Below are 17,297 nucleotides of genomic sequence, written 5' to 3' on the forward strand. Positions count from 1 at the left end.
AATCACGTACATTATAGGTATTAATCTTTTACATGTTTCTGATTTACCTTTACTGATGAAGGAAGAAATGAATTTGTATAATTCTGTTGTCCCAGAGTACCTTAGGTGTATTGGACCATTTTTTATGGTCAAAATCAATTTATTTCATCACAAAATGAAATAACGGAACATTCAAAGTAGGCTTCATCGCTGAATGCCTCGTCTGATGATGCGATCCAATTTGGAAGCTAATTTAACCAGTAATCAAAAGGGGTAGTGCCCAAGTATGGTAAAATGTTCCACTTGAGCGTTTCTGAATATTTTTTACATCTTTTACGATATGAGTCCTTTGTATTCGATTTTTTTTTACTGTCCAAAGAGAGGCTCGTCTTCAACATGATTTATTAGTTGGAGCATTGTCACCATAACCTTTCACAAGCATTCGATGAATTTCAGCTGCACTTTTGTTCCAGTTAGCAGAAAACTTAAACTTCCCTCAAATGCTGATTAGTTAACACATGATCTGACATATTAAAAACAGTAAACAACAAGGTTTTTGGATTAAATTCAAAGCTATATGAACTGAATTCATTCATTCATTCATTGCTGTATCCCGTTACCGGGAATAAATCTACAAAAAGAAGAAGACAAAAAAAAAAAATTCCTAGCAGTGTGTAAAAGCCTTCATACCAACAACACCGCTAGAATACAGCATAATGGCTCTACAACCGACCATTTCTCAACCAACTCTGGAATAAAACAAGGCTGCGTATTAGCGCCTTTACTGTTCAATATTTTCGCCATAGCTGTATCGATAATTGCTGACATGAGCATGCCCGTAAGAGGTGTTGGGATAAGATTCAGATTTGATGGAGGCCTGTTCAACCTGAAGCGCCTCAGAGCAAAAACCCGTACCAAGTTTATCACGGAACTTCAATATGCAGACGACTGTTCACTTATCGCTAGCAGCTCAGAGGATCTACAGATAATGATGGACACCTATAAACATATATACGAAGCTTTAGGCCTTAGACTCAATATTGACAAGACCAAAATCCTGGTAAGTCCGCCAGAAAGCCTTCAAACAGATATCAGCTTGGACAATGAAACTCTAGAACAGGTCGAGCAGTTCAAATACTTGGGAAGCTTCATAACTACTAGGGCTAACCTTGACACGGAAATACACAACCGTATCAATTCGGCATCACGGGCATTCTGGAAGCTGAAGGACAGAGTGTTCCAAAATCACGACCTCAATCTGAAGACCAAGACAGCTGTTTACAGAGCAGTGGTCCTCCCAACGCTTCTTTACGGAAGCGAAAGCTGGACTCCCTACAGGCGACATATTAAACAGCTTGAACAGACGCAGCAACGTCATCTAAGACAGATAATGCACATCAGATGGTTCCACAAAGTTTCGAATGCAGAAGTCTTGCAGCGCGCGAGTTGTACTACAATTGAGACTCAAGTAACGAGGGCCCGACTCAGATGGAGCGGCCACATTCTGAGGATGCAAGACACAAGACTCCCCAAAATAGCTCTATACGGCGAACTCACAGAGGGAGCTCGGAAACCAGGAGGCCAGTATAAGCGGTTTAAGGATACACTACATCAATCCCTAAAATCAGTTAATGCTAATCATAACTGGGAACAACTAGCGTTAGACAGGTCACAGTGGAGGTCTTTGGTCCACAGTTATAATGGAGAATCGAGAAGGATACAGCGGCGGCCAGATCTGGTTGGAGACTATCCATGCCCTGAGTGTGGAAGGATCTGCAGGTCACGGTTGGGTCTCTTTAGTCATAGGAGGGCACACAGTCGCAACTAGCATGAACTGAATATTATCTGATGTTTAACCACAAAAATAATGCAGCTAGTGGACGGTCTACGTCAATCACCCTGTATATAAAGAATCATATTTATTTATTTCTAGAGGATCTATGGTTTCAGGCCTTTCAGTACTAATTCATCACAGCATCCGAGACTGCTTTAAGGAAGGCTGGAAGAGAATTTTACAATTTGCCTTGCTTCAATTCTTCTGTTGACATTGTTGCGACATTTTCAAGCATTGTAACCTCTGATAAAAATAGGAATTATTGAAAGAAAGACGGATAATAAGCGTTGTTATGTTCCTAGAAATTAAATGAGACTTTTTATTTATGCTCTAATCTGACTAAGCCTTCAAATACTGACGATAAAGGCGATAAAATTGAAAAAAAAAAGTTGCTAGAAAAACTTAATCATCGTGTATTATGTACAATTGTTTTTTCTCAAAATAGGTGAGTTGAGTTCTCGGTATACTATCAAGGGAAAAGTGTCTAAACAATTTCCAGTAAATACACTATCGGTCAAGATAAGATTCAGAGAAGTTTCCCAACTATCGTAAATTATCTTCGAACAGAAAATTATTACCCGATATAAGGCATAATTCGACAGTATGTTAAACAGATCCTGTCAAATATTTTCGAATGGGTCGTAATTTGGGTTTATTTTTTCCAATGATTAACGTTTTCAATAAATTGCACCAAATTGCATGCAATTTTACATATTATTCTCTATGCCGCGTAAAACGAGAAGAAACACGCTGTGTAATATTTTTTTATTCATCAAAAAGAGCGCTATTTGAAACGCTTATCGAACCTGAGCACACCAAAAAAAAAAGTTATGGCACATTTTCAAAATCGACAAAATACCAATATTTGGTTATATCTTATATATGAAAAATGAAGATATCGTGAAGTGGTTTCCCCTAATGGATTTTTCACGAAAATCGAGGACTCATATCAACGTTTTTACTTATCTAGTCCAGAAATACCCGAAATAGCCAAAATCAAGTAATCTGGAATACCCTGTACTTACCGAATTTATTCCAAGTAAGAAACACATTTAGCATCAATGGGAAATGCAGAAAATAACGTTCAAAAGCTTCCGTAAGCAACGTCTAATGCGCTAAATACATATGTAATTTTTCAATGTTTTCCAACGTTTTTTATATTTACTTTTTCCTCAATGTACATTTCACAAGATTGGTCGATTGTAGTTAAAATCGAACCAGCTGTTTTCGGGTGACACTAGTAATTTTTCGAGAAAGACTAGTGGACTGGTGGACGCATTGTACCACGGCTGGTGTACTACCGTGGTCCTCCCTTAGGTCGCTGGTTGGGAACCCGCTCGTTGAACTTTTTTTAAATTCGGAGTAAAAAATCGAAGGAGACTGTTGGAGCCTGGAAACAATGGGTCTGAACTTTGCACAATTTTTCTACAAAGGATGTCATTACCCATCCTGTTCGACCTGCTAAATTCCCAGAAAAGAGGAAAAAGAATGTGCCTTTGAAATTTCTGGTGAATGGTTCTTACTTGGAAGATAGTACAATCCTTGGGAGTGGTAATTCTCAGATTATCGTAAATGGGCCTTCCTAGAAAACGAGCATTTCTCGATAACTTGTTTAGTGGTACTTGTATATTTACTTTTACGATTAAATTGTCATTTTAGTTATGGATAGTAAAACTTTCATTTCGCTAGCATCGATTAGTTTCGCAAATAAACCTAATTTATCGAGAATTCTCATATAGTTTGTGTGTTGAGCACCTCAAATAAATTATTTTTATGAATTCCTCAAAGGCATTTTAACAAAATTAAGTATATTCATGATTATATTCTTGTATACGTGAACATTAAAAATATTCCTGTATTTTACTGATGAATTTCGAATTGTTTGAATCGATAACTCGATAATTCTCTGTAATTTGTATGTCTACAAAATAAAAATATCGGTCTGAACTTGATAATGAGATTTATTTTTTTATTTCGACCCAGACATATGAAATTATATCGTATTTTATTTATTTTAATATTTTATGAAGCTTGTCCGATCAGCTATTTGACAGTCACTCGATTTCTAAAACGAAATCTCTGAAACTTTTTCATTTCTGAATATATCGAAGAAGTAGAAATTGAGAATAATTGAATGGACGTATAAATATCATAATTTAATGCGAGAATGATATTCTGAATGGTCATGGCGGAATTATAGATCGAAAACAAATTGACGTCTACTCGTCAATCAAGCGTTGATTCTCCGATCAACCTGGGGTCAGTCTTCGTAATCTAAATTTGATTCAAGTAGTTTTTATGAAACTATGAATAATTCACTAAATTATAAAAATTGTTCTACCTTCTATTCATTTTTTTTATTTTTCATCAATTATAATAAATTCGATTAGACAAAATTTGCAATGTTTGAAAAAATACCATATTTACTGAATATTATCACAACTGTATCTGGAATAATTATATGGAATTATAAATGAATTTTCTCAGTATTTCGATAAAAAATATTGAAAGTCCAAACTCGATGATCCTTTTTTTTCATTTTATATCTAGCATATAAAATGATGTCGCCATTTATTTATTTTCAATTTTTCATGAAGCTCAAGAGACTAATTATTATGTACTCATTTATGAATATTAAAATCTATTCATTTTAGGCCTGAAATGCTTCTATAAAAATGAAGGCTGCTCACTTAACCAGGGCAAAAAAATTTCAGGTATGCCATTTCAAACAGTGGACTTGACATTGATATTTTCGAAAAAACCTAGTATTACCTTTAGAATGAAACTGAAGAAGACTCTCTGGTGATTCAATAAATAAAAATATACATTTATCTCGAACGGTTTCCAAGATGATCCCAGTTCCATCATAACCATGAAATTTGTCGAAAAAAGTGGCCTTCGTCAAAAAGGCTCACATATTTTATTATGACAATTGGGGTATTTCGAAATAAGAATTTCATGTAGATACAGAATATGATATAAAAATTTGGTAGTTTGAATCATTCTCCTATCCCTAAATGGATAAGGTTTTATGCCATTAGAATATAATTTGATTTTTTTAATATTTTTCATTTAATTATTATTTTTTTTTATTTTTCTTTTTTATTTAATTAATTTAATTCTTTAATTTTTATTTTCTAGATTATAAATATTGATCGATCTGAGGTGAATAAAACTATTATTATATTTTAATCTTCGTGGCACAAGATATCACACTCAGAAATTAACAACGTTTCGGCTTTTTAGCATCCAACTTCTTCAAGCGTACATGAAAATTCTTCAATCGGTAATTCCTTAATTCTTTTGGACATGGGGTCGACAAATTTTTTTTTATCTAGTAAACTGCAAATTGTACCTCCTATGCATATCATTTCGGTTTTCCATAATACGAGGAATTCAAATTAGGTCTCAGAAGATCGTTTTTTCTTCAGCCTTTTCCTTATCGTATTGCTAACATTGTGTAGGAATTCCTCTTGATTTGTTCCGCTTTTGAAACTTTAATTCTTTGCTTCCGCTAAATTGTCGGATTCCAATAATACAATATCCAAGAACAAGGCCACAATACTATTACCAGGAAAGATAATTTACCGAGAAACTTTCGAAATCCTGGAATAGGAGTAGTGGTAGTTTAGGGAGATATATAAATAGGTATAAGGCTTTCAAAAACCTATTCGGCTACAACTGACAACTGTGTAAACTGTAAATTGGCTACGTTCCGTGCGGCTCTACCTTCCTAGTTAACGAGATGAGTTTCAAAGTGTACTTAAGGGTTACCAAGGACGGAAGTGGTGTAAAAAAAATAGAATGTCTAGGAGTCGACTTGGATATATTTTTCATCTTCCAATCAGATGTAAGTGTGTTATATTCAATTCTATTTCATTTTATGTTTATCGTCCATTTTCTATTGTAGTTGATCGGTTTTTGGTCCTTCTCAGAGTGTAATCCGAGAAATCCACTTTGTTGTTACAGTGATGGATTTTCGGAATTTCATTGCAATTTTTTTGTTTGTCACAATTTGAATGATAGATAAATAAAAGAATTGTATTTTAGTGGAATAGATACGATGCATTAGGGCCACCAACTGTACATATTATTAAAGACATGGGTGCCGATGGGATCGTGTACAGTGAGGTTCTATACTTTTCAATCAGACTCTTAATACCGAGTCCTTACGGGTTTTCAATAATAAATTTATAAAAGAAACTTTTTAAAACCACCTTCACACAATACTTAACCTTAACTCTTAGTAACCCTAACTTTTTGTGCCAGAAATTGATAGATATTTCGTTGTTGGGGGGTATTTCATCATTGATGAGGTCTCCGTTTTATTGTAGACATTTAAATGGTTTAACTAGTTGAATCAGAATTTTTTTTATGAATTATGTGGTCATCGCCACACTGTAGGAGTGGTTGATTTTTTTTAATGTTCAATCACTCCTTATAGGTGTATGTCTTTGACCTGAAAATAGATAAAAAAGGGTTGATAAAAAATCCATCAATGACCAAATCATCTTCAACAACAACTTCACAAAAAGTTTCATTCTAAACCCTCAACTACCTTCCACAACTCATAGAGGGTGCATGACAGTGAAGGAACACCATATCTATAATCTACTTTGTCATCTGACCAATATTTTTAATCCATGTATCATTCCATCTTGAAAACAAAAATTAGTTTTTGCCGATGGTCATGATTTTCTATTATAAGTTATATCTGCAATCCAATTCTATAATTCTATCAACACCTTGTTGAAGCAACTAACAGCGTTCTATTGAAGGATAATATATTTGCCAATTTGCGCATTCTATACTATCGCTGATGCCTCATCGCTAATCAGAAGATCCTATCATTAAACAACAATTTGAATGTCAGTGCTTAATTTTTTACATAGGTCGACGTTACCTGGTACATCGTCTTTTCAAAGCAGTAACGTTCGGGTTTTTTTTCAAAAAAGGTTTACGAGACCCTCGGGACTGGTTAACTTGCGGTTCAATTCCTAGAAAGCACCGCATTTTTAGACCCGAGAAGTGGTTTATTATTTCTGATAATAAACCTTCGGACTTAAATGCAGACCGAAGAATTTTAACCCTCAAGTGAAATTCTATGAAATGTTAACATAGTAACATTTTTTTTTCTTTGGAACTTTACCATCCCCCATATCTCAGGCGCAAGAAAGAGAAGTAAAATTGTAGTGTAATGGCTGTCTATTAGTTTAATTGGTGACATCTTAGCCTTTGTTTGATGTTCTATAATCTATTACAACACTAGCATATGTCACTACAGTAATTCCAAAAGATCAAAAGATAGTTTTATCAATAGAACTGGCCTTTACAGAAAATTGCCCTAGTTAAACTTGTGATATCTTAGCCCATATGCTTGATGTTCTATGATCTAGTGCGACTCTATTTTTTCTAATGGAATTCACTATAAGATGTTCTGAAATTATTGTTATATGCACTCAATGGGCACCAATTTTACTAACGGAATTTTCTGCCATAGTAAATTACCTTGATAAAACATGCTTTGGATCTTTTGGAATGATTTTCGTTGTATCTAAATAAGCTTTCAGTGCGCATCAGTTCTGTCAATGGTGATACCTTAGCCTATGTTTGATGTTCTATGATCAATTGCAACTCTAGCATATGTCACTACAGTAATTCAAAAAGATCAAAGGCTAGTTTTATCAATAAAATTGGCCTTTACAGAAAGTTGCATCAGTTAAACTGGTAATATCTGAGCCTATGTTTGATGTTCTATCATCTATTGCAACTCTAGCATATGTCACTACAGTAATTCCAAAAGATCAAAAGCTAGTTTTATCAATAAAATCGGCCTTTACAGAATATTGCATTAGTTAAACTGGTGATATCTTAGCCTATGTTTGATGTTCTATCATCTATTGCAACTCTAGCATATGTCACTACAGTAATTCCCAAAGATCAAAAGCTATTATAGTTTTATCAATAAAATTGGCCTTTACAGAATATTGCATTAGTTAAACTGGTAATACCTTAGCCTATGTTTGATGTTCTATCATCTATTGATACTCTAGCATATGTCACTACAGTAATTCCAAAAGATCAAAAGCTAGTTTTATCAATAAAATTGGCCTTTACAGAAAATTGCATTAGTTAACCTGGTAATATCTTAGCCTATGTTTGATGTTCTATAATCAATTGCAACTCTAGCATATGACACTACAGTAATTCCAAAGGGTCAAAAGTTTGTTTTATCAATAAAATTGGCCTTTACAGAAAATTGCATTAGTTAAACTGGTAATATCTTAGCCTATGTTTGATGTTCTATCATCTATTGCAACACTAGCATATGTCACTACAGTAATTCCCAAAGATCAAAAGCTATTATAGTTTTATCAATAAAATTGGCCTTTACAGAATATTGCATTAGTTAAACTGGTAATACCTTAGCCTATGTTTGATGTTCTATCATCTATTGATACTCTAGCGTATGTCACTACAGTAATTCCAAAAGATCAAAAGCTAGTTTTATCAATAAAATTGGCCTTTACAGAAAATTGCATTAGTTAAACTGGTAATACCTTAGCCTATGTTTGATGTTCTATAATCTATTGAAACTCTAGCATTGTCACTACAGTAATTCCAAAAGATCGACAGCTAGTTTTATCAATAAAATTGGCCTTTATAGAAAATTGCATTAGTTAAACTGGTGATATCTTAGCCTATATGTTGGATGTTCTATGATCTAGTGCAACTCTAGTTTTTTTAATGGAATTCACTACAAGATATCCTGATATTATTGCTCCGTTTTTGTTACATGCACTCAGTGCACACCAATTTTACTAACGGAATTTTTTGCAATTGTGAATTACCTTAATAAAACAAACTTCGGATCTTTTGGAATGATTTTCTTTATATCCAAATAAGCTCTCAGTGCGCAAGAGTTCTGTCAATGGAATTCGTTAATAGATTAGTAGTGAATTCCATTAAGACAGCTGACTCGCATAGAGAGCTTATGATGTCACTACAGTAATTCCAATAGATCTAAAGCTAGTTTTATCAGTAAAATTGGGTATTACAGAAAATTGCATTAGTGAAACTGGTAATACCTTAGCCTATATGTTTGATGTTCTATGATCTAGTGCAACTCTAGTTTTTTTAATGGAATTCACTACAAGATATCCTGATGTTATTGCTCCGTTTTTGTTACATGCACTCAGTGCACACCAATTTTACTAACGGAATTTTTTGCAATAGTGAATTACCTTAATAAAACAAACTTTGGATTTTTTGGAATGATTTTCTTTATATCCAAATAAGCTCTCAGTGCGCAAGAGTTCTGTCAATGGAATTCGTTAATAGATTAGTAGTGAATTCCATTAAGACAGCTGACTCGCATAGAGAGCTTATGATGTCACTACAGTAATTCCAAAAGATCTAAAGCTAGTTTTATCAGTAGAATTGGCTATTATAGAAAATTGCATTAGTTCAACTGGTAATATCTTAGACTATCTTTGATGTTCTATGATCTAGTGCAACTCTAGTTTTTCCACTGGTATTCACTATAAGATATCCTGAAATTATTGCTCTATTTTTATTATATGCACTCAATGCGCACCAATTTTACTGACGGAATTTTCTACAATAGTAAATTCCCTTGGTAGAACAAGCTCTAGATCTTTTGGAATGATTTTAGTTATATCCAAATAAGCTCTCAGTGCGCAACAGTTCTGTCAATGGAATTCGTTAATAGATCAGTTCAGTTGTCTGTACTTGATTTGTGCACAAATTATGTCATACATTTTTCAAATAAGTAATAAGCCGGTGTGATATTCAACAATAGACCGAAGGATCTAAATCATTCTTTTACGGACATAGTTGAAACGCAATGAGGTTTCCAGAAAAAATCTTCATTTCAATACATATTTTGTGATGAGCCTGAAAAAAGAGTGTTTACTTCACCCTTCTGTAGCTATGCTGAAAAATTTAGTTCTAGGTGATTCTCTTTAAAAAATACCAGTGCAAAATTTTATTTTTTATCTCTGCTCCTCTGGAAAGATTCAATAAATCTAGAGTCAAGTCCTCATCTTTTAAGTGACGTAAGGGAGGGCGCCCACCAAAGTAGCGTAGCACTGACATGGCACATACATGACAAAGGCGATTCGAAATTTTCTGTTATTGCACATCTGAGTGAAGTGTCAATTGCGTGAAATAAGTCATTCTCAGTTCATATCTGAAAATTATGCATCGCCTTTGTCAAAGAGTTGTTACTCTTTGCCTTTGTCATGTATGTGCCATGTCAGTGCTACGCTACTCTACTAACGTTAGTTAGTAGTTAGCTACTAGTTAGTGCATCCACTAACTCTTAAACGCAGCATTTCCGCGCATGATCCCATAGGAAGTTTTCATCTTATTTTGCGGTACTGAACCTCTATCCGAAATTATTCCCATTAATCCCTTGGACCTTCTAGTTCATTATAAGTCGGATAGTTGGTCTTCCACGTCTGTTAATCCCCGTCGAATCACGCAGGGGCAGCCATAACCTCCGATGCACCGGCTGAAAACGACCGGAGAGGGTCTGGAAAAATTTCCGAGAAGCGGCAGAGGCAGCTGTTGCTCGCTCTCGAGTCGCAGGCCTTTCCTGGAACCAACCTGTCTCCAGAAATTATCTCTTTAATCACGGCGCTGCGATTCCGGATCCTTTTGCCCACGCCAAAGTTCCCCATTATACACGTACGGACCGGTTCGTCAAAACGGCCGTTTCGCATCGATTTTAACGGCGATCGAAGCCGCAGACTTCCCGGAAATCTTCGTACCCGGAGTCGCGTCTGACTGATTTCCCGGGTCGGAGGGCATTTCCTGCGATTTCGTTCGGATGGCGGGATACGGGGGTGTGTACGGGGGGTCTCGAGTTCGTTGTCCTGCGAGGGAAAATTGGGAGAGACAGAGCAAAAAGGATGGCACGTTTCCTGGCTCTATTCCAGACAAACGAAGGATGGTGAAAACCGTTGCCTTCTACGATCTCAATGACTTTAAGCTACAGTCTACACCTACACCCTGCAAAAACCGGAATCCTACTACTACAATTTGTCACATTTTTATTACAATTTATAATAGCAGCTTCGAATTTTATTTCACCAAAACCGAATTAAAACTGTTTGTTGTATGTTCTATCTTAGTGTGGATTTATACAGCTCAAAATAACAAATATCAAATGACAATTATCAATTAACAAATAACAAGCCAAATTCTCAACTTCTACGTAATTTGAACGCAGTTTTCTTATTATGCGCAACTTAATACGCAGATAAATGCGTATCGGCCTGTCAAGACACGATAGGTTTGTTCGTAGAGTGGTTTGCAACGGTTGTGAACTGTACAGAGCAAGCGCAAATGGATTTTCGCTACCCTAAATTGGAATTGCGCTTGCTCTGTGCAGTTCACAACCGTTGCAAACCAGTCTACGAACAAACCAAATATTTAACCAAAACTTCTGTCAAAACAACTTTTTGTACGTTCTATTTTAAGTGTTCGTTTTAGGTTTAGTGATACATATAGGTATAGAGGGCGAGTCTTTGACTCACACAAATATTTTAACAGTACATTCTTGAGGTCGAAAGAAACATTTTTTTCTTAGTCCATTTTTTCCGATTCGGCCCTGATAAAAAGATATAGCCATTTTAAGTTTTGATGATGAGCTGTGCCACCTCTGGAAAAATACAATCCTCTTCAGAATAACAAGCTAAATCTGCGACACTACACATCTGTGGATCTTTTAAACAGAGTTGTATTCAGCCAAATAACCCAATTTTTAAAATTTCAATTCTGGTTTAAACCGAGATTTAAGTTAATCCTGGATTAACGTGACAGGTTTGAACGGAAATGTCAAAATTAATCCAGGATTAACTTTGATCACGAATTGAACAACCGGGCCTAAAACGGCGCATTATACGAGAAAATGTGAATCTTCATTTTACAAAACGTTCAAATATTCATTAGATTGCTTCCAACTTAGTTTCAAGAGTTGGTTTCCTTGAATTTTTGGTATTTTTATGGTACGTAATGGTCATAACGAGAAAACTGGAAGACGTGATATCTTGTGTTCGAAAAAGATACATATAATAAATGAAAAATTATATTCCGAAATTCATTTCATTCGATAAAATCGTTTGTGAGATAGAACTAAAAATAACATTTTTTAAGGTTTCTCAACAGCCTGTATCTTTTAAACCAGGCTGATTCGGAAAAAATGGTGAAGGAACAAAGCGTTTCTTTTGACCTCAAGAATCTACTGTTAAAATATTTGTATGAGTCAAAGACCCACCCTGTTTAACAGACGATTTTGTAGAGAAGACAGTTTATTTAGAAAGAAAATATGAAGTTGGGTTAATTTGGTCTGCATAAATGGCTATTTGTTACGTGTTACTTGTTAAGTGATGAGTGTTATTTCTGATGCTGCATAAATCCACACTTGAGCTACATCACCCTCTTGTAAATTTTGAAATAATTGTAATTGTAACATCGAAATGGGATTTGGACTAGAATTTATTTCAAAGTGATTGCAACTGATGCCTCAATACATTTCGAATTTTGGTGGTCTAATGGCATTCCACCCTCGACATCAAAACATTCTGAGGACGTGTATTCCAAGTATATCATTACTCCAGAACCAGACCACCTGATGCTGAAGGGTGAAAACACCCGGCGTTACGTAATTTATGTAATGATCATGTATGTAATGATTCGTGTCAAGGTTGAATATTTCATTATATCTGATCACTAGATAATGAAGGGTCACAACACCCTGTATCTTAGTAAATAGGCAGTATAAAAACGACTGAATCGATTTTATTAATTTTTTCTTTGAAACCTTGCCCCTACTTCGAGGAAAGTTTTAACGGAGGAAAAATTAGAAAGAATCGCCTGTTCGACAGGAAAAATCGTGAAAATTAAAGGAAATTTCAATTTCACGCGCAAGTGTATGTTGGGCCGTCTACCCTAATTGCAGAGAATTTTTTGCTGTTGCAAAAACGGGCTTTAGATTTGAAATTATGAAGAAAACTTGCAGCTCGATACCATGATACTTTTATTTTTTCAACTTTCTTCTATAAAAATACAACAAAAATACTTCTTGACATTCCACTTTTGAACTGCCTGAATTATTTCATTGAGCTAAATCAGATTTGGGACACGCTGTTAAACAAAAAATATGACGGTTGGGTTTTGTTTTCAACCCTTCCACAGTAGTACTCAACGGGTTAGATAAATCTTCCTTTCAGTACACCACGCCGTTTTGGTGATAATCCGAGTGGCAGATGATCTGTCCAGTAAACCAACCCTGCGTCGACGATCCTTGTATGGATCCATTCTTATAATCTAATTTTCGGTTGCTCTGCTCGCGTTCTCCCCATTTTTACAGCGCTGTATAAAATGCACGAACGTGATGACTGATGATAAAGATCGACCTACGCATCTGCGTGTATAGTCCATTCATACGTTTTTCTCGGAATGGATGTCCAAAATAGGGGAGCAGCTGCAACCTCAATAACGTGTTCTTGTTCACAGAACACCTTTTACGTTTCGAGATAAGGGAACTAGTTGGAGGAGTTAAATTCGAAGTCTACCCACGCCCACGCACGGATGTCGCGGAAATGAAAAGTGTCACCAGAGACAGTTGTCTCTGGTGTCACCGACTGTTGGATCATTCACGTGAAACAAACGGAACTGCAACTCAGAGCTTGGATCAATCTACCGAAGTCTTGTTGCTCCTGTGGAGCTCATAGGCGCTTGTTATACGCGCCGTTACAGTTTGAAAAAAAAAATGTCCAAAAATATTATCACGAAATCTATTTCGGGGAATCCAAAAAAAAATTGTGTTTGCAACGCTACAAGTCGCAATTTTGAAGCTAGCGAGTTCAGTTTCGGCAGGATTGTTCTCATCCACGATGTTGATGAGGCTATTGATTTTGGTGGAAATCGGAAAACCGGTTTCTGAGTTATCGAATTTTTCAACAAAATTGTTTTGGGCACGCTACAGGGTGTTTCTGAATTGATGCGAATGATTTCAATGGGTGATTCAACTTTTTGATGAACGCCGTTTTCCCTCCAAGTTACATCTCCTCTAAATTTGGGTAAAAAAATTGGTTTTCATTCAATATATCCACTACGGAAAAATTTATAAGAATACAATTTGGCAGACAACTGATGTTAATGTAATGACAGTTTTTGAGTGTTTTTGTTACCCTAAAATGTAATCACAAGGGGCTGAAAAATCAACCCCTATAATATTTTGCATCAGAACTTTTCAACGCGCCTATATTTTCCTATTTAAAAATTTATTTGAAAAGACATACTCAATCTGCAACTTTTTTATGTCTTGACTTTTTATCATAAAGTTGTTAGTTTGATCATAAAAAAATAAGACACTTTTCCCATAAATTAACAGAGAGGTTATCATTTATAAAAAAAAAAATCAAATAAGCTGCTGTCAAATGAAGTCATATGACAATTGATTGTCCTGAATTTCCTCTAATTTCCAAAGTGGATATATTAAATAAAAACAATTTTTGTTTACCTAATTGTAAAGGGCTGTAAATTGGAGGCAAAATGGTGTTGAACAAAAAGTTATATGAAAGACCCCCCTCAATTTTTGCTAAAGGATCATCCTTTGAAATCTTTCGCATCAATTCTGAAACACCCTGTATAATTCGCAACTTCTACTGATCGTTCAAGTTTCCTGGCGACACCCCCTTTCCTCCCTTACGCCTAATACGGATGCCAAAAAAGTCCCGTGGTATAAACCCTAAACCCCTTTTAATACCTGTAGATTCCGGACAATGAATTTAAGAAATATCCCCCTTTCATCCAAGTTTTTTTTATTCACGCAACCCCGTACTAATACGAGTGCTATTTGATAACGATCGGGTTTAAATACACTAATTACGAGATTAAAAATTGAGAGAAAAAAATGACACAATAATTGTAACCTTCATCAAAGTATCAACCTAACTTAACCTAACCTAACTAACCTAACCTTCATCAAAGTATCAACAATATCAAAGCGAAACATAGATAAAAAATAAATTTACAACTCGAAACTCAACTGACAAAGGGAAATAAAAGAAAATGTCTATCAATTTCTGGCACAAAAAGTTATGGTTGTCATTTAAAAGAACTCGAGTAGGTACATCCAACTTCGAAAACTATAAAGCTGTCTGCCTACCCGATTTTATCTGAATCTTTTCCGATACTTGTCAGATTATCGTTCTCACTTCAAATATTTCCATGTTATAATGGAATTTCTAGATACTTCTCGTTCCTCGAGTACTCGTTCAAAATAAAATTTCCTCATTGGAAAAGGCTCTCGTGATGATAATTCAATTCGTTGTAAACAAGGGAAAATCTGAATAACAATAGAAAAAATTGTTTTCGGAATTATTAGCTTTCCCTTCAAATTATCTATCGTTATCTGTTCTGTCAACAATACTGGGATATTTCATGTCAATTTTGGGACGATCATCAGTCTCATCATGAAATAAGCCAAGGTGAGTGGAAAGCCCAGATCAGAGATAGTTTTTTATTGAATACTCAAGTGACTTTGATCACAAAGGTTAGAAGCCCTATCCGTGCTTATTGTAAGGTTTTTTATGTATATTTTGGAATCGAGCAGGTAATTATATTATTTTTGAGACATGTAACGAGAGTTCATCAAATTTTGGTGGCAGTTACCATGTATAAAAAAATGTTGTAATAAATTCATTAATAGTAGGACATTGGGTGTTCGGTTTTGTATGCCAGTATATTCAATTGAATACTTTTCATCGCATGACTTGCAACTCAAGTAGTTCTTTGGTGGTGAAAATTCAAACGAGGAGCAGAAAAAACATTTAGATGTAAGAGAGTTCACCTCGGCAACTGTTTAAAGTTTAAACAGTTTCTGAACTTCCTTAACTTTTTTGGAGCAGTACTTATACAGGGTAAGTCTTTGACTCGTACAAATATTTTAACAGTATCTTGATGTCAAAAGAAACAATTTTTTTCCATACCATTTTTGCCCTGATAAGAAGATTTTAGTTGTCATAATGAACTGTGCCAGCCCTGGAGAAACAAAATTACAGAATATCTAACTGAATCTGTCACACTACATATCTGGGGGATCTTTTAAACAGAGTTATATTCAGCCAAAGTATATAATTTTTCAAATTTCACAGATACTTTTTAATTTTTGAACATCAAATTACTCGAAAACGGCGCATTATACGAGAAAAAATGAGGAATACTTTTATTTTACAAAACGTTCAAATATTCATTAGATAGCATCGAACTTAGTTGGGTTCTTTGAATTTCTGGTATTTTTATGTCACACTGAGAAAACTGGAAGATATGGGTGATCTTGTGTCCGAAAAAGATTCATCAAATAAATGAAAAACTATATTCCTAAATTCATTTCATTCGATGAAACCCTTTTTGAGATAGAACTAAAAATAACATTTTTTAATGGTTTTTCATCAGCCTGTACCTTTTAAACCGTGCCCATTAGGAAAAAATGGTAAAGAAAAGAAGTGTTTCTTTTGACCTCAACAATCTACTGTTGAAATATTTGTACGAGTCAAAGACTCACCCTGTTTACATTTATTCCCTTTGAATGTTGAAGCTTCATTTGGTGCTAGAGAACCTGATTCATTTCTTAAGTATTCTCTATTGTCTGATGATTTTTCTTAAAATTTTTATGATGAATAGTTTATATTAGAATTTTGGGAAGTACAGAAATGATTAAACTTTGCTGCGTTTTATATACTCAACCAATAGCCGGAGGCCAATGTTTCTCCACAGTCCACGTTTCAGTTCCCCTCTTCAGGTCTCGTAACGGAATCTAATTCCCATAGAATAATTTCCCGGAACCATGACAATAAGCCATAGAGAGATGTAATAATAAGTGGAATAGTATTCGTAGAATAACTATAATGATATAGAATTTCTGTTGAAGTCAATTTCGAACTTATTACCTGAGGGTCGACATGGCTAGTTGATCCTGTTTACAATTCAGCCTCGTTCAAATCGGCCGGCTGATATAATTGTGTTCGAATAATGGAAACTGGGAAATATGCTCGGAAACTTTTAAGCAGACATTCTCGATTGGCTAAAATGAGGGGAAATCCCCAAAATCCGACAATTTAAACAATTTAAACTTCGGTACTTATCATGCAACATAGCAATCTTCATATCAAACAAAATATTATACTGAGGGGAGACTACAGGGATATCGAAAACCGTTAGAAATACAGGGTAGCTTGAATTACAAAAAAGTTGCGTTATTTAAGGATGAGTGGTTTGGTGTTAACAGTTCAAAAATATCTCTGATGGTTCCTGAGATATCTCGAAAAAACTGAAAATCAAGATTATTAATTTTTCTTCACAACTTATTTGTTTTTGGAGATAACTACACGAAAATCGGTGTGTAGTCATAATCCTATATAGCGATTATACTGGTGTACTACTTTTCTGT

At 35.0% G+C, this 17,297-nt stretch overlaps 1 protein-coding gene across 2 annotated transcripts in view; it reads left to right on the forward strand.

The window, feature by feature from the left end:
• The window catches only part of LOC123317130 (suppressor of cytokine signaling 2-like), a 49,528-nt gene that overhangs the window by 18,159 nt on the left and 14,072 nt on the right, over window positions 1-17,297 (forward strand). The window contains exon 1 of one of the 2 annotated variants that reach the window (XM_044903517.1): window positions 5,544-5,663. The exons of the other annotated variant lie outside the window; for it this stretch is intronic. Coding sequence (XP_044759452.1) covers window positions 5,559-5,663 — 105 coding nt within the window. The 5' untranslated portion in view covers window positions 5,544-5,558. Of the gene's footprint in view, window positions 1-5,543; window positions 5,664-17,297 lie in introns of those variants that run through there. 2 annotated transcript variants of the gene reach the window in all.

The sequence above is a fragment of the Coccinella septempunctata genome, chromosome 7, assembly GCF_907165205.1.
Source record: "Coccinella septempunctata chromosome 7, icCocSept1.1, whole genome shotgun sequence".
In the NCBI taxonomy this organism is placed as follows: domain Eukaryota; kingdom Metazoa; phylum Arthropoda; class Insecta; order Coleoptera; family Coccinellidae; genus Coccinella; species Coccinella septempunctata.